General features: G+C 32.1%; 1 protein-coding gene across 2 annotated transcripts in view; it reads left to right on the top strand.

The window, feature by feature from the left end:
- The window catches only part of LOC106717089 (FK506-binding protein 2), a 31,955-nt gene continuing 15,680 nt past the window's right edge, over nucleotides 1–16,275 (top strand). For both annotated transcript variants that reach the window (XM_014510800.2, XM_014510802.2), the window contains exon 1: nucleotides 1–260. In XM_014510800.2, coding sequence (XP_014366286.1) covers nucleotides 82–260 — 179 coding nt within the window. In that variant the 5' untranslated portion in view covers nucleotides 1–81. The remainder of the gene's footprint in view (nucleotides 261–16,275) is intronic.

Genomic DNA, 16,275 nt, shown 5'->3' with positions numbered 1-16,275 from the left:
AACCAGCTCAGTTGCTTTGCACCGGTCGCAGGGAGCGGACGTCTTTTTTCAGCCGAAGCGATAACTTTCCGTAACTTCAAGATGCGCTGCGTGTTCGTGCTGTTAGCACTGGTTGGAGCTACGTTTGCGGGTACCGAGCCAGAATTTAAGATAGATGTTGTAAGCGTTCCCGAAGAATGCACGACCAAGTCCAAACACGGCGATATGCTGACCATGCACTACACCGGCACACTCGAAAACGGTCACAAATTTGACGCGAGGTAAGTGAACTTATTGTTTAAAACAATTATTTCAGATTTATTAATACCTCGTAATAACGTCACTACTTAAAAAATAAGATCAGAGGTCATATCCGGTTGATGATTAGAGGAGGAAGGGCGATAAGTAGGTAGATATATTTATTGGTGCAATAATGAAAAAAAAATTGTACGTGATTAAATTAAATTATTGTAAAAATGAGTGCACAGCATTACTAGCAGTAATGTGACTGACCTACTTAATTCATCTATCATAAATTACTCCTACAATAACTAGATGAAGTTACTATCTTATGAAAGTTATAAATTTTGATCGCTTCCGCTATTTGGTGCCTCACATAGTTTTTTTATTTATTTATATCTACCTAAATAAATTGTTATTATTTTCTTCACAATTTTATAACTTATACGTGTTTTAAAGAATAAAGACATTTAACATATATAAATCTTATTGGTATATTTTATTATTTTATCTTCGTAAAATTTTAGCTTTTCCTCGATAAGATATAATGATATTAAAAACACTTACGTGTAATATATGTACCTACTAATATACCGTAAGCGTTCCTAATCAATTTGCCGCGTTGTAATTTTATTCCTAATGCTTACTGAGAACTGCGTTGCTGCCTATGTTTTTTTTTTATAATTTTTGCGCTGTGTATTTTATAAGTTAGAATTTAATTTACATAAATCAAGACGGTTTTTCATTATTTTATTCACTAACTGGTTGCCAGCGCCTTCTGCCGCGTGGTGGATGAATTGGTTATCGAAATAGTCAAGGTACCCAACACCAACACAATATGCTAAATAAAATTTAGTGTCTGACTAATCGTATCTTAAAGAAAGGTACAAAAAAAAAATTTACAAAGAATGCTGCTAAGACTTCGATCTTACTTATTTCTTTTTTAACTTCCATATTACAATATTTCTTTTTATTCTTTATTTAATCTACATTTATCGCATTTAGACCTGTTCTAGTCACATTTGTAACAAGAGGTGAGTCTAACGTTGATCAAATATCACGATAAATATCATTTAGAATTTTAACTGATTATTTTATGATGTATATTGTTACGATTGCAATACTCAAAGATTGGGCAGAGATTTGCGGTCAAATGGAACTGCATCGCAGTGTTCCATTTGATTGGAATGGTAAATTTGACAAGTATCCGGATTAAAAGGATAATGAAAATTGCTGCAATACATTTTACTCTTTTCAACAATTAGCAATATATTCCGTCTGATATTTACGAGAAAATAATAATTAATATTAACTAATTAATAATATAAAGTAATTTTAATAATTTCACATTAATATTTCATAAACAAATTTTAAATACATATGTCAATTAATATATCCACTTTTCTATCAACCTGGTTTCGTTAATGTTGCTTCCAATTTAGTGGTTAATTTTGGTTCTTAGAATGACTTACTTCTTTACGTTCTGCCTCCACAATCTTCTGTCCTCGGCTTGTGTCTTTATAATCGGAATATCAATTCACGATAACTAGTATTAATTGGACATGCTCAGACCATTGTCTATATGACCAACCTGCTCTTTCGCCGTCTTTCCCACTGCCAGTTTGACCCAATTATCTAGTTATCATTGTGTAATATGGTCAAAGTGCATCAGCAACTTTACCCTATTACTACCAGTTCCTGTAGGTAGACCATAGACCCTCCTGAGCCTGAATCAGCCTTGTTATAATGGATATAATTTTCTCAAAACTAATCGAAAAATACTTTTGAATACAGACTTGACTAGCTTGAATAAATTCCAATTACAAGTCGCAAAGTCCAGCTCATTGAATACCTAAATTCAATTACTTGAATTTAAACATTATCTTCGTAAATAAATCTTCTATAATTGATCAACGAAAAAGAAATCTTGTTTATTTTACTTGAGGTGAGTGGAAAATTTAAAAACTTTGGCCTTTAACACGGCAACAACAAACGACTCCGAGATGTAATAATACGGGGCGTATAGCAAGTAGACTGGTGTGGCGGGCTGGCAGGCTAGCGGAGCCGTAAGGAAGCCGAATTTAAGACTGAGATATGTGATTAGCTCTGTGAAGTTGTGCTTGTTTCTTGAACTCAAAGGGGAACTTTTGTTATTACCGTTTATGCGAGTATACGGAAATTTAGCGTTTAATTACCAACGCTGTTAATTTAATTTTGGGCTTAAACTCACTCTGTATTATGTGGTATAATATTACCTGTTATTGCAACGGAACATAGATTGAGTTTTATCAAAAAGATAATTTTACTACTATACTTTATGCCTATAGGTGTACATATCGCTCATTCGGACGTTTTAAATAATAGCCGTTGTCAGGATGCGTATAATTCTTATTTTCCTGAAAAAAAAAAACTCTGAATTAATTTCGCGCGTAATTTTCCTGGTAGGACTTTATTCTATTTCTATGTGTTTGTTTACACATAATTGTAAAAGAATTTCTGTAAAATTTGGTACATGTTCTTATGATTATCTTGTAATTGTTAAGTCCTACGTGAACTTTTCACCTCAGCTTATCCGGTTTTAAAGAGTGGTGAAATTGCGACTTTAGATTTATATTCTGATAACTAGTTATTTGTTAGTGCGGAGATTTTTTTGGATAGTAATGGATACCTACTTGTGGTTCATTTATTTGACATAAAACTTTGCCAGTCTATCTTTTCCAAAAAAGGATTTCATGCTGTATCTTCGTCGGCACACGCGGTCGTTGCATAAAAAACAGAACCCTTTGTTATTTCGATGTTCGGCTAACGAATGACATTTGCGACATTCTATTTGCAGTCACCGCGTAAAGTTTGGTGGAAAAGTTAACAATTTGCTAAAACTTTCACCAAATTATCGTATGGGATGCACTAACAATTTGTTGCTTAATTTTTTAATTATTCGTAACGTAGATTCATTGAATACTTTTCTACGCTTTCTATTTCCGTATAACTCAAACTATTAGTTTGTTACCAAACCCGGATATAATGACAGTCAGTTATTCGTGATGTGCATTTTACTCAGGATTTGAGACTCAACATGACATGATTACAATAGAAAGTTGTTATGTATCCAATTTGAATATAAAAAAACTATGCTGAGTGGTACGTTGAATTGTACTACATTCTTTTAAATTTACAAATTTAAAACACATAATCTATATTCTATTTAATTTTTATTTATTTAACGATCTTTGGAAACATATTCTGATTTCGAATGAAATTTAATAATAACAAATACACTTCTGTTAATCATAAAACCTATCAAGTTCACCTTGAAACTCAATAAAACTGGAAAGTTTCATTTAAAAGTTGTCGTGTTTGTGTAAAGACTTAAAGCACTATTGATTAAGCGGTACAAAGTTAGATAATCATTTTAAAGTGAGACAATTTTCAAGAGTTACAGGTATACGGAAGTTAGTGCATCATTACAGCGACTTCGGTGATTTGTTCTAAGCTCTTTTACTTTGAATATTAAGTTTTCTCATTGAGAAAAGTGTATTGTTACTAATAACATAAGTAAAACTAAACTATGATAGTTAGCCGACTCCTGTCTACGTGACAACAACATGTCTCAATGTCCTTTTCATGTTCTGGGCCTAGATGGAAAATTTGTGACAATTATTTAAGTATCTTCAATTGTGTATAAATTAGTTTTTGATTGTTTTGGTGTAGTTTACACCCAGATAGGCATTGCACAAATTTTAATACAAATTTCTGCTTTTATTCCATTTTGTATGCTCATGTAGGTTTTACATATTTGATGCCGCAATAACAGCATCTCTCTTACCGGCTTAGATATCCTTGTATGACTATAGAACTATGTTCAAATGAAAATGATGAATGAAATTCTTGTACTAAATGACAACACAGTGAGGGGAAAAGCCCACATAAAGTGGCAGACAGATTAATAACGAGTAATAAATAACAGAAGAATTATGTACATAAAAACGTACACAAATATTTATCAAGCTAAAACTAAGACAAAAAAAAGTCAAAAACGTATACTTTTATTTCAAGCCGCCCACAAAGTCAAGCAGTAATGGACTCAGAAACGAGTTAGCTTCGAAGTAAATTTTTGATCACCTGCCTATGTTAGTGAAGCAATGGCGATAAATATTCCGTTTTAAATTGCGGTTGCTAAGGTCAGACGTAGCGAAGTGGCTGCAGGAACCGCAACCAAAGTGCTAATCTTTATTCAAACGAATAACAATGGCTCGTGACCAGAAATAACTTGATAAAGCAACATCTAACTTAAACAATAATGAAAAATCTAATATAAATGTAGGAATATTGTACTTTACTAAGTAATTACTTAAAATAATCAAGTAAAAAATCAACTTTGTCTGACCAGTCTTTTCTCTCAAACCACCCATAGCAACAGTAAAATACCCGAAGTTCCTTAAAAATCTGGCATTGAAAATATATACGTATCTTGTCTTGGAATATATATAAACTACAATGGAAAATTTTACTTTGATGTTGTTGCAATGCTTTCAAGGAGTAATTCAAATTACCTATCCTAGTTCCATTAATGTAAACTTGTTGCACGGGAACGTAATGAGATGCGGCTCAGGGATGTTTGTAAACACTTTCATCTCTGTTTGTTCTTCTACTAACAGACTTTGTCTAATCATGTCACGCTTACAGTGAGTTAGTACTGTATAGAAACAATTTAGCACATTATCTCTCATAAAAAAAATTGGAGATGTTACGATAGTTGAAATTTGCAGTTTTAGGAATATTTTATCCGTACAAATAAAAATTACAATTTTCATTTTATTGAACACACCACCAAACAAACCAGAAAATATTACACAACTATAGAAATTATTACACAACTATATAAAAATGATTTTGTAAGAAGAAATATTATTTTAATTCCATCGGGAGTACAGAACAATCAGTAACTTGGTTAGAATTATTTTTTTAGTATTGGTCATGTTTACTTATTCTGCTTCATTTTTCCTTCTATTTACTTACCTTATGAAAAATATAATTGTTTTTACTAGCTTCATCACACAGCTTCTGTCATACAAAGGCTCAGTTTTCATTGGGTTAGATCTTTATTAAATTTATCTTCACCAAACAAACGAATCTTTGACTTTATATCATTACTAGCTGTCGCCCGTGACTTCGTTCACGCGGAATTAAAAAAAAAAAACTTAAGAAGTAGCCTATTTGTTCTTCCAGACTATGGTCTACATCTGTGCAAAATTTCATCAAGATCTGTTGAGCAGTTCCGGAGATAACTTCCAACAAACATCTATCCATCCATCTAAACATTCGCATTTATAATATTAAAGTAAGAGTAAGGAAATATTTGTCTCCGTCGTAACGAATAGTCATTTTAGTATGTGAGAACAAATGCAATTATTCAAATAGCTGATGTAGTTAATATGTGATATTTACAAAGAGGAATGTAGAGTTCACAAGATTTTCGCTGTGGACGGAAATCAATTTCATTTCTACTGGATGGCGGTTTCATTAACAATTTTGATTACTTTGTATTTGTGTTGTCGGGCGATCGTTGTCTCTGATGGAAATTTAATGAGAAAGTTTCAATCGCCTGAAAGAAAATTAAGTTTCGAATGTGAAGAGTTTTAGGGAAACGGTCGGCTATGTAATTAATCAAGTAAATATGGGAAGTCCGAAATCTTATCACGAACAGCGAACCAGATTATGGTTTAGAAATCTATCGTAATGACTACTTTGTGCTTATATTTTACAATTTATAATATTAGTGAGATGTAGTAGTTTTATATATTTGTGTTCTATCTTGTCATGTAACTGTCGCGTTAGTCGCTCACGTTGACCTCCTATTCTTTGCTTGTTAAGATGTATCATAACGTATGTGAGAATTTATTTTTTGTGTACATTTGCTATGTGTCAGTAGGTGCCTGTGAAACGTTTTGCTTTCATTTTCGTGAGCCAATGATTGTTACTCGCAACATTGTGCCTTGGCTTATTGTTAAGTCGAAACAAACACTCGCCGTTCCCTCAAGATCGTCGATAAATGCAATTATGACTCTTTTAACTTACTTTTATCTGATTCCGCGGACAATTCATCAACTTTGTTCCATTCTCTCGGGTGCCGAGAACAATGTTGGCATAAGTTTGTTTTGTAAAATCAAAATTTGTATTGTACGTTTTAATAAATGTTTTTTGAATGGCAAACATGTACGAAATTTGGTATGAATAAATAATAAAATATGATACTCTTCATTAAATCATAACTTGGAAAGATATCACACAAAGGTTTTTGGCGCACAAAAAATGAAAAAACCTGAAGAGAAATTCCTCGGTCCTAATATTTTTCATGTTTAATAGAAGTGCTCAGAAGAATTGTTTGGAACAATTCCTGCCATCGAGTTCCGTCATCGGACGACACGACAGACCGCCAGGCTCCATCCGATAGCTGGCAATCCACAATCGTGCGGTTTTCTCGTAGCTTTCTACTGTGTAAAACCGCGTTGAGGAATGGTCTGTCCTCGGCGGTATTTCCGCTACGACTTAGGGTCCTTCAACAAGCGAACGTATCATCATCTCAAAGGCCGGCAACGCATCTGCGATTCCTCTGATATTGCAGATGTCCATGGACGTCGATAACACCTTGGTGTTCCCGCTACTCGTTTGCCCCTTCACTTTTAAAATAAAAAAGGTAATATGATTGTACTGCATAAGGCAAATACCAAATACAGACATGGTAAAAGTAAATATGTTTGTTCATGTATTGCGGTTAAAAAGTATCGTTGATTTTAGATTATCTTTGTTTAATTTTTTAGAGGTTTAGGTAAATACTCCACGTTAAAAACAAAATACGTATTTGCATGTTAAAATGTATTTCTATTTTATTGAAAGTTATATGGAATATCCTATTGACATATTAAATAAATGGAATATTTGAATAACTAATAAACATAGCTATGTTATATCTTTGTAAGGACCATAAAATGTTACTAAAAAGGTCATACAAGAATGATATACATATCTAATCATATTCTAGGCCTATTAAAGCTACAAAACCATTATTTGTAGTACGACAGGTTATTTAAAAAGCCTATGCGTCAGAATAATTACAACTCAAAGACACTGGTAAGAAAAATGCAAATGAAAACTTTTTCATAATCGGTCAATAAGTTTAGGATAGTAGAGATCTCAATGAACATAGAACAAACCACTCTAATAAATCAGACTCCTTCTCAGTTTGGTACAGATAAAATTTAATGGATGTATAGATTGATCTTTCTACGTATTTCCAAAACGGCTTAATGGATTTCGATGAATTTTGGTACTGAATATAGTAGTTTGCTTACTAAATTTATTTTTAAAATTTCGGACGGTTGAAGTCGCGGTCTAAAGCTAGTAGAGTAAAATTAAATTATATCGAATATTCAAAGATACGTTGAATATTGAATGTATAAAGGGTAAATTAATTAGAGTATTGTATTTGTGTATCAAATAGGCGGCATAGCAAACGGATTAGTCTCAGACCAAGTAAGATGTGAGCGAGCGAGCGTGTTCAAATAATTCTCCATGCTTTAGTGTAAGGTACCGTATACTTTATACAATTAACTAGCTGTCGCCCTCTACACCGACCGCGGTGAATTAAAAAAAATCTTATTAAGTAGCCTATGTGTTCTTCAAGACTATGTTCTACAACTGTGCCTAATTTAATCAAGATGCGTTGAGTCGTTACGGACATACCTTCTAACAAAACTTCCATCCATCAATCCATCTAAATATTCACATTTATAATATTAGTAAGAAGTAAGATAGAGAAAATATTTAAATTTTAGATTTTTACCAAAAAACAAGTAAAGATACCGTCATCCTTTCATTGATTATTTAAAAAAAACATTGGTTTTAAAATGAAGATGAAAGTTGATGATATGTTTTGTAAAAGCGTTGATAACTCACGATGCTTAAGAAAACTTTGTATGTACCCTGCGATTCCATTTGTACTAAACAAATAATCGCAACGCTCGTAGCCTCGAAAGGTAAGTAGTTATTGCGTAACAGTTGATCACACACCAATCTTCTTCTATTAAACATTTGCGCGTACATGCTCGTCGAATGCGGGCTCGTATCTTATTCAGGCCATCAATAAGAAATAAACTTACAATTAGCTGCAACTAAATTATTACCAATGTTACCTAAAATAATTTATGTTAGTCCACTGGACAAATACGTTGGAATTTTGATAAACTCCGTATGTTTCCACTACCGAAACTAAATACATATTGTCATCTCAGTTTTTACAATAGGAATGAGCGGGGAAGTTATATGTTTCTGTGTGTGTGTTAGATAAATAACCGTGGGTTTCTGAACTTTCGTCGTTCAAAACATGCTGTTATCTCTGTTTTGTCAAAGATAATGACAGGGATGACGATATGTTTTATACCAGTGATTCTCAACCTTTTTTTTGTTGCGGCACATATTTAACGATTTCAAAATTTGGCGGCACACAAAGAAAAAGATAAAAATTATTTACTTATTACAACACACTGCATAAATAGTTTATCAACTGTATAAAATTAATTGTATCTATATGACATTTCTAGACGCGTATTTTTTTTCAACTATTTGGATTTAAATACGAGTATATGTATATTCATGTTAAAAATATTTTTCTTTTTAAATGATATAATTTAATAATATTAACATTATTATATATTTGCAAAATGTGGCGGCACACAAAAGTGCCGCGGCACAGTGGTTGAGAATCACTGTTTTATACGGTGATTTTGGTTTCAGAAATATTTGGTAAATAATTTAGTCGAAAACATGCGTACATTTTTAACGAAGTTATATGTTGCAGATGTTCTATTGTTTTCTGAATGAGATAATTTTAATCCTCTTTGTGATATTAACTAGTTTTTCGTAATCCAAATTTAGTTAAATATTGTCACTCGTTTATATAGCTAAGGTAGCGATGCTATTTCTAGTACTCAAGGTGACGAACAATAAATTTTTTAGTAGCACTGTGTGTGTTTTGTAACTACATTACTTCCAACACCCTTATATGTTTGACGGGTGGGTTTTATATGGATAAAGCGAGTAAATTGAAATAAAATTGTAGGTAGTTGATAAAAACGTGTATTTGTTAAACGTCTATGATAATGACATTAGTAAACATTCGTTTGTAATTAACTATACCTCAAGGTTTTACTTGTACGTATGTATATTTTCATATAGGTACTTCAAGTATTTAAAGTTTTTTCATATGTCATTAGTTACGTATTTAAGTACAATAATAATAATCTATATATACAAAAGAAAGTCGTGTTAGTTACACTATTTATAACTCAAGAACGGCTGAATCGATTTGACTGAAAATTGGTGGGCAGGTTAGAACCAGGAAACGGACATAGGATAATTTTTACCGCGTTTTCTATTTTTTTTTTATTCCGCGCGGACGGAGTCGCGGGTAAAAGCTAGTAATTTATATAAATTTATCAGCGAATATCTGTTTAATAGAATCAAAGAGAACTGTTATGTCTGTTGAAGACATTCTGATAGCATTTATTGTCTTGAAGGCAATGAGCTGTGAAAAGAAAGTCAACTGTTAACAGTTAACGCAATAAGATATCAAACTCTATGTGGCCAATTAATGACGTGTACTTGTTTAGCCTTTTTTAAACATTTCTCTGATAATGTAATTCTATGATGATTTCAATCAAACCTGATATTATTTCATAAGTAATGGTATATTATATTACAGACAGACCACAATCTGTCAGTTTATAATTCAAGCGTCAGATTAAGAATTGACGAAGTTCCTTACTTTTCGTGACATATGCAATATTTATATCTAAGTGTTTTAAAAGTTGCATTGTTTTTTTTATTATATTCATTCGTATTTTTGTTGGCAATTCAACGTTGTTTTCCTTGAGTTTACGATTCCGTATTCATTTGAAGTTGCAATGGCCGTGTACCCTTCCTGTTATTCAGGCAACCTATTAACTATTTAAAATAACCTTATATTCATAATTGCATTTACTAAAATATGATTTTAAAAATTAATGTCTATATTTTTGCACACCTCTGGAAATATTTTTGCCCGACTTTAAGACGATAATCGTGGGTTTTACTCCCATTAGATACGTTTACCTATATGTTGTTACACCTTTCATTTTCTTTGCAATCAGAGATTTATAAAACTTTTACAGCGATGCTAAATCACGATATAAAGTTTCTTTTGATAGATTTGAAGTTAAGGTGTAATTCAATTTGTATTTTTCCTCGTCCGTTAGTGGACTTTATTGCTTTTCTAAATTAAATTGTTAATAAATTTCTTAAAGACAGAATTTCTAGTTTTTCCTCCATTTCAAGATTGTTTTGCAAAAAAAAAAAAATGACCGCTTCATACCGACTATTACAGGACAGTATCTTTTAGAGCGTCGGTGGCTCAGGGGTTAAGCACTTGACTTGCAATCTGCAGGTCCTGGGTTCGAATCCCGCCATGTACCACTGTGTTTTCGATTTTCGATTTACATATGTACATTTTGACCGACGTTCTTACGGTGAAGGAAAACATTGTGATGCAACCTGCACATATCTGAGAAGAAATTCAATGATATGTGTGAAGTCAACCAACCCGCACTTGGCCAGCGTGGTTGACTATGGCCTAGTCACCCCTAACTTAGGGTAGGCTCCGAGCCCCTCGGTGGGGACGTATAGTGAGCTGATGATGATGATCTTTTATAGTTTACAGTTTTAGTAAAAAGAGAAAATGGCAACTACTATCAGAGAGACCTAAAAGCTATCAAGCAAATAACCTTGGAAATAAAACAACAAATCTATACAATTAAAATGTGATTGGCATATACGATAACGTGTAGGCCACGTCATTTAACATTTACAATTTACGTTAACATGCCGATTTAAAAGAAAACTTTTTAAAAGGAATACAATTTACTGATTAAAGTTACATTGTTGCATTCTTATCATGTAACAATGTTTTTTTTTCTCATAATTTTTTATAAACTGATTGTCTTACGTAAGCTTTATCAGAAATATATTAAATGTTGTTATACAGTTTTATTAAGAGTCATTCGATTCGTATTTTCAGTTAGCAACCGATGTTATATTATTTTCGTAGATTCTAAGAAAGAATACAAGAGTTGATTAATTTATTTTTTGATTGTGTTTAGGCAAAAAAAACCCATGATTAAATTATTTATAATTTATTTTTTTATTCAACAGAAACACTTTGTGATTTTTCTTAATTATGTCTTATGGTTTAAATATTCACTGATATAGAACTTTGTATATGGTACATTAAGAAAGAATGATCCTAAGCCGTCACTAGCACTTGGTTTCGTTCCAGACGCGTACTTTCATCCACCCTAATAAGCCGCTTATAATACCTCTGTTTTTTTTAATATTATAAGGTGACAAACGAGCAAGCGGCCAAGTGTATTAGTCGAAGAAGAAATGGCGACGAAACCGCTGCTCACAAACATCCGCAATTGCAGATGCATTGATTACATATCGACGGAGGACGCACATAAATAAAATAATTTCCCTTCTTATGCGTGCCCTCGTCACTCAAATCCATTGTCCCTCCCCATCCTTTCCTAATAAGAAAACGTTGGCTAGGGAAAGACTACTAAAATTAGGTCTCCTGAACGCACAACTTTATTTACTTCTTACTACATCTTCAATATTAATTTCGAATACCAAAAATAAAATGCGAACTTCATTCGTAGTTTTCTTGTTATGTATTTATTTAATTATAAAACCTTTATTATAGAAAAAAATATCGGTAAAATCACTTATTTTACCACCCGTGTATTACACCGTAGAGGAAAAAAGGTGAAGGAAAATATTTTTAAAAATCCATTTTGTGAATGTTTGCCACCTTGTTATTTGAGATTTCGCGGTATACTCGTAATTGCTATCATTACATCATTATCGAAATATGAATAATAAAAATAACGAGCAAAACGTTCTTGAAGCGCTCCAAGGTCACCTGTCACCTTTACTGATGTATTGATAAGGAATAATAACGGGATATTTTTATTACGGCTCTTCGCTTGATAACACCCAGGGTTCAACTACGATAAGATTTTGTCATTGAAGTTTCCAATGAGTTTTTGTTAACTGCCACAATCATTTTCTTTAGTCGCTAAGTGTAAATTAGACTAATTAAATAGTCACTGAGCATGTCAGATCAACTATATACTTAACATTTCATGGTATTGAATGAAAAGAAATTCGATTAACTTCATATTGATTTTGCTCGTTGCCAAGCGAATTAATTTTTACGAATAAATCCAATGTTATGAAGTTATATTTAAAGTTTTCTGCCTAAAATTATTGCATTCAATAGGCTCAATGCCTCTATCAAAAAGCATACATGAAATTCTGATGCTGCGCAAGCTGCCGCTGCGAATTGAATAGCTTTGCGTTATGATATGAAATAAAAAAAACTCACGTATGCTTTTTGTTAGATGGGGTTGGAGTGCGAGATGTACCAGGATAGCCAGTCGTCATTTAAAGGTGGGTAGATAAAAGCGAGTAACTTTTTATGTCCGTCGGTAGCCATGTCAACAAAGTGCCACGTATGTTTGCTTCAAATCAAGAGAAAAATATAAAAATATAGTCTATTTTATGTTCAACAAATTTTATTTTTACAATAATTCCTTTGCTTACATGTAAACATTTTTGTTTATATAAGAATACAGCCTTTATTCATTTAATAAGACTAATCATTATAAGTTTATTGCTGAGCGTCTAATTAATCTTACTTAATTTGCCATGTATCTTAGAAGTTTTATATCATTAAAATTTCCTCTTTCTCTCATAATATTTCTGAGTGTAAAAATTTCCATACAAAGTTAATACTCGTAGTGCAGATATTATAAATTTTACAGTTAAGTGAGCGCACGTAATACTTTGGTTTGCGAAAAGAATTCAAGTTTTGAATGAGATGTTGCGCGTTCTTTGAAAAGATCGACTTTCAAAGAGCTTCACAGAAAATATCGTTCTTAATAAGTACCACACTGCTGGGAAAAAAACATTTATTAATATAAAAATATATACATTGCAGTGTTTAAAAGAAATATTATTAAAAGTTACCTTATAAAACATTTTATAATAAATCCTTGAATTAATTTAAAAAAAAAAATAAAGCAAATTGATTAATGATTTTTGTGTTATCTCTGACATATGATACTTTTCATATGTCAGAGTTAACACAAAATTGTATTGTTACTTGTCAATTGACGTTTAAACGACTGTATATTCCACCGTAGTCAATAAAATAAGATTATAGGTTGCGGGTGGTTGGGGCCCATGTGATACATAGCAGCCAAACTTTATAGCCCGAGCGAGGTTTTCCGCCTTTTAATATTTAATACTGAAAAAAATATATATCGCGATCCATCGCAATCCCGAAACGATACTTGTTTATGGCGGAATACCGTATTTTATTCTTGATGTATCTGAATTCGATACCACTCGTTTTAGTGGATTTTTGCATACAAAAATCATTATCAATATTTATTTTTTGTATCTTCCCTACAGTTCCTAAACCAATGACCAGATTGTTTTGGAAACTTCCACAGTAGTTTCTGGATTGAAAAGTCTATGTTCAGAATCGTCAGCTGGATTTAGTTATTAAACTTATATAAAGTAAGCGCTAGGAGATTCGCAAGTAAACAAGATTTCCCTGTCAGCTTTCCAATTACAATCTATGACGCAATCGGCCGCATCCGTTGGTTATTCACGATTCCTTTCAAGTGTCATTCGGCTTTTACTAAACGGTTACAAATTTCACATCACGTTATCTAATTTATTTAGCAAAACTATTCAGTTTTAATGTACTAACTTTCAAAATTTTATGACTTATTACTTCATTTAATAATAAGTTATCAAAAATTTAAGTTTATTACATTTTTACAATCCGCCATATTTTTAGTATTTCACCGTCTCTCCTCTTGAATGTGGTTCTCTATAAAAAAAATCGTGATCTCTTAACCTCATACTATTTCAAAGAGACATTTCTTGTGACATTGTACGAGTATGAGGCTCAATGTTATATATCACGTTGTGTTGAATAGACATTGATTACAGATCCAGTCTCTTACTTGTTCCCTCCTTGACATCGCAAAATGTATTATGTTACACTTAATGAAGTACATTAGCCTTCATTAGTTACTTACGATTGTTTATATCAGTTTACACAAAGAATCTTATTGCTAACACGTAGATAAAATGGTTTTTAGTCAATTGGGATTTGCTTTTTTCAAGAACTTGAGAGAAACAGTCGTAAAATAGAGCGCACCCTCTTTACCGACTGGTAATACTAGATTAGTTAGTGTTCATATTTTCAAATGTAAATATGTTAGGCGATGATGCAAATATTATATTTCACTAGCCATATCGTCGATTAAACTGAAATTATTTATCAATTCGTTTCATGCATTATATCATTACTAGCTGTCATCATCGTACCTTTTTTTTCAGAAAGCAGTTTCTATTATAACCAAATATTTATTATAGAAAGTAATAATATCGTTTTTCAAAGACAATTTTCTTTGAAAACAAAACAACTATTTATCGGTGCAGTTATTTAAGTTGTTTGTGTTAAACAAAGTTTTGAGATGTCCCACAATAGTGTGACGATAAAGAACCATATTAGCATTCTTTTTTATAATGTACTAAGTTATTGAATGTTCATATAGATTTCTCTTTTATAACGCTAGTTTCTCTAAACGCCTTAAAAGCTTTCTATGTTTTAATGAGTTTATAAATCCACTTTGTACCTCTGCACCCGACCTTTGAATAGAATGAAGAAATAATTCATAATGCAATTTACCATCATCCTTTGCAGTTAAAAATCGAGTATATTTTGTAAATACTATAATATTTGTTGCTTATCTTTAAAGGATGAGAAATTTAAAATATATTTTGTAAGATGATATGCGAAATATAGTTACCACATGACGAAGCAAAACTGAACCTACTCTATGATTCAACTAAATATGAAAGCTATGATCAATACACTTGAAAATTAGACAATGTTTTATAAGTTACAAGGACATACCAACACTCACAGAAAAACTATATCGCGCATCAATCAGGCACAAAATTGTACCATAAAATCTAGAAAATAATAAAAAATTCAGCACAATAAAAACTAATTCTGTTTTCTGTTCGGTTTTAATAGAATTATTTGCATATTTTCTATTTATTTTGCTTTATTTTGATTGAATATATCGTACATTTTCCAGATAATCTGTATTCTGTGTAAACAGTAACCTCTTGGTGTACCGGTAACGATGCGGTCTTCTCCCGCCCGTCTCTGAATTATTAACACGCGCCATCCAAGAAGTTGAATCGACAGAATTAAAACTTACCGAGCTCTTACATATTTCACCTAGTTACAATGTTTTGTCGTCTCTCCAGCCAGTCGAGGTGTCTCCGAATTCATGAAATCTTTAAAACGGCCCTTTCTCGCCGGTTAAAAAAGTTGAGTGACGCTAATATTAAAAAATCATTATAAACTTCGTCTGTAGCAATATTCTATAATTCAATAGTTTCACTCTAAAGTCATAAATTTCTCATTTTTAAGTCGGAATTTAACTGTTATATTTAATAAAATTAAGAAGAGAATTTTTAAGAAAACGAAGATTTTAGATTGTAGAAAATAAGATTGTTTTATAGTCACGTTGTATATTAAATATGAAGTTGTAAAACATAGATCTTGTTCAAGTGTATGCGGTGGACCGTGAATTGTCGGTGGTCACATGTGCCCAAGCTCCACCACCCTCTGAATAATACACGAACGGTGTTCGTTGGCGCGATCTTTGCCTGTTTTATTGCGGACAATTGGCTTCAGAATTCCCGGTCATTTTAGATTCTTACAAAGATACAAGACGAGAATATTTTCAATTTAATCAACTAATAATGGTTGTTTTTAAAATCAACATTTCGAAGAAAAATAATAATCGAATTTTAGGGTTTAGCCTAATGTAACGATATGGGCACACATACAAGCAAAAACATAAT

The sequence above is a fragment of the Papilio machaon genome, chromosome Z (assembly GCF_912999745.1).
Source record: "Papilio machaon chromosome Z, ilPapMach1.1, whole genome shotgun sequence".
Classification (NCBI taxonomy): domain Eukaryota; kingdom Metazoa; phylum Arthropoda; class Insecta; order Lepidoptera; family Papilionidae; genus Papilio; species Papilio machaon.
This window is presented reverse-complemented; position numbering and strand designations above follow the sequence as displayed.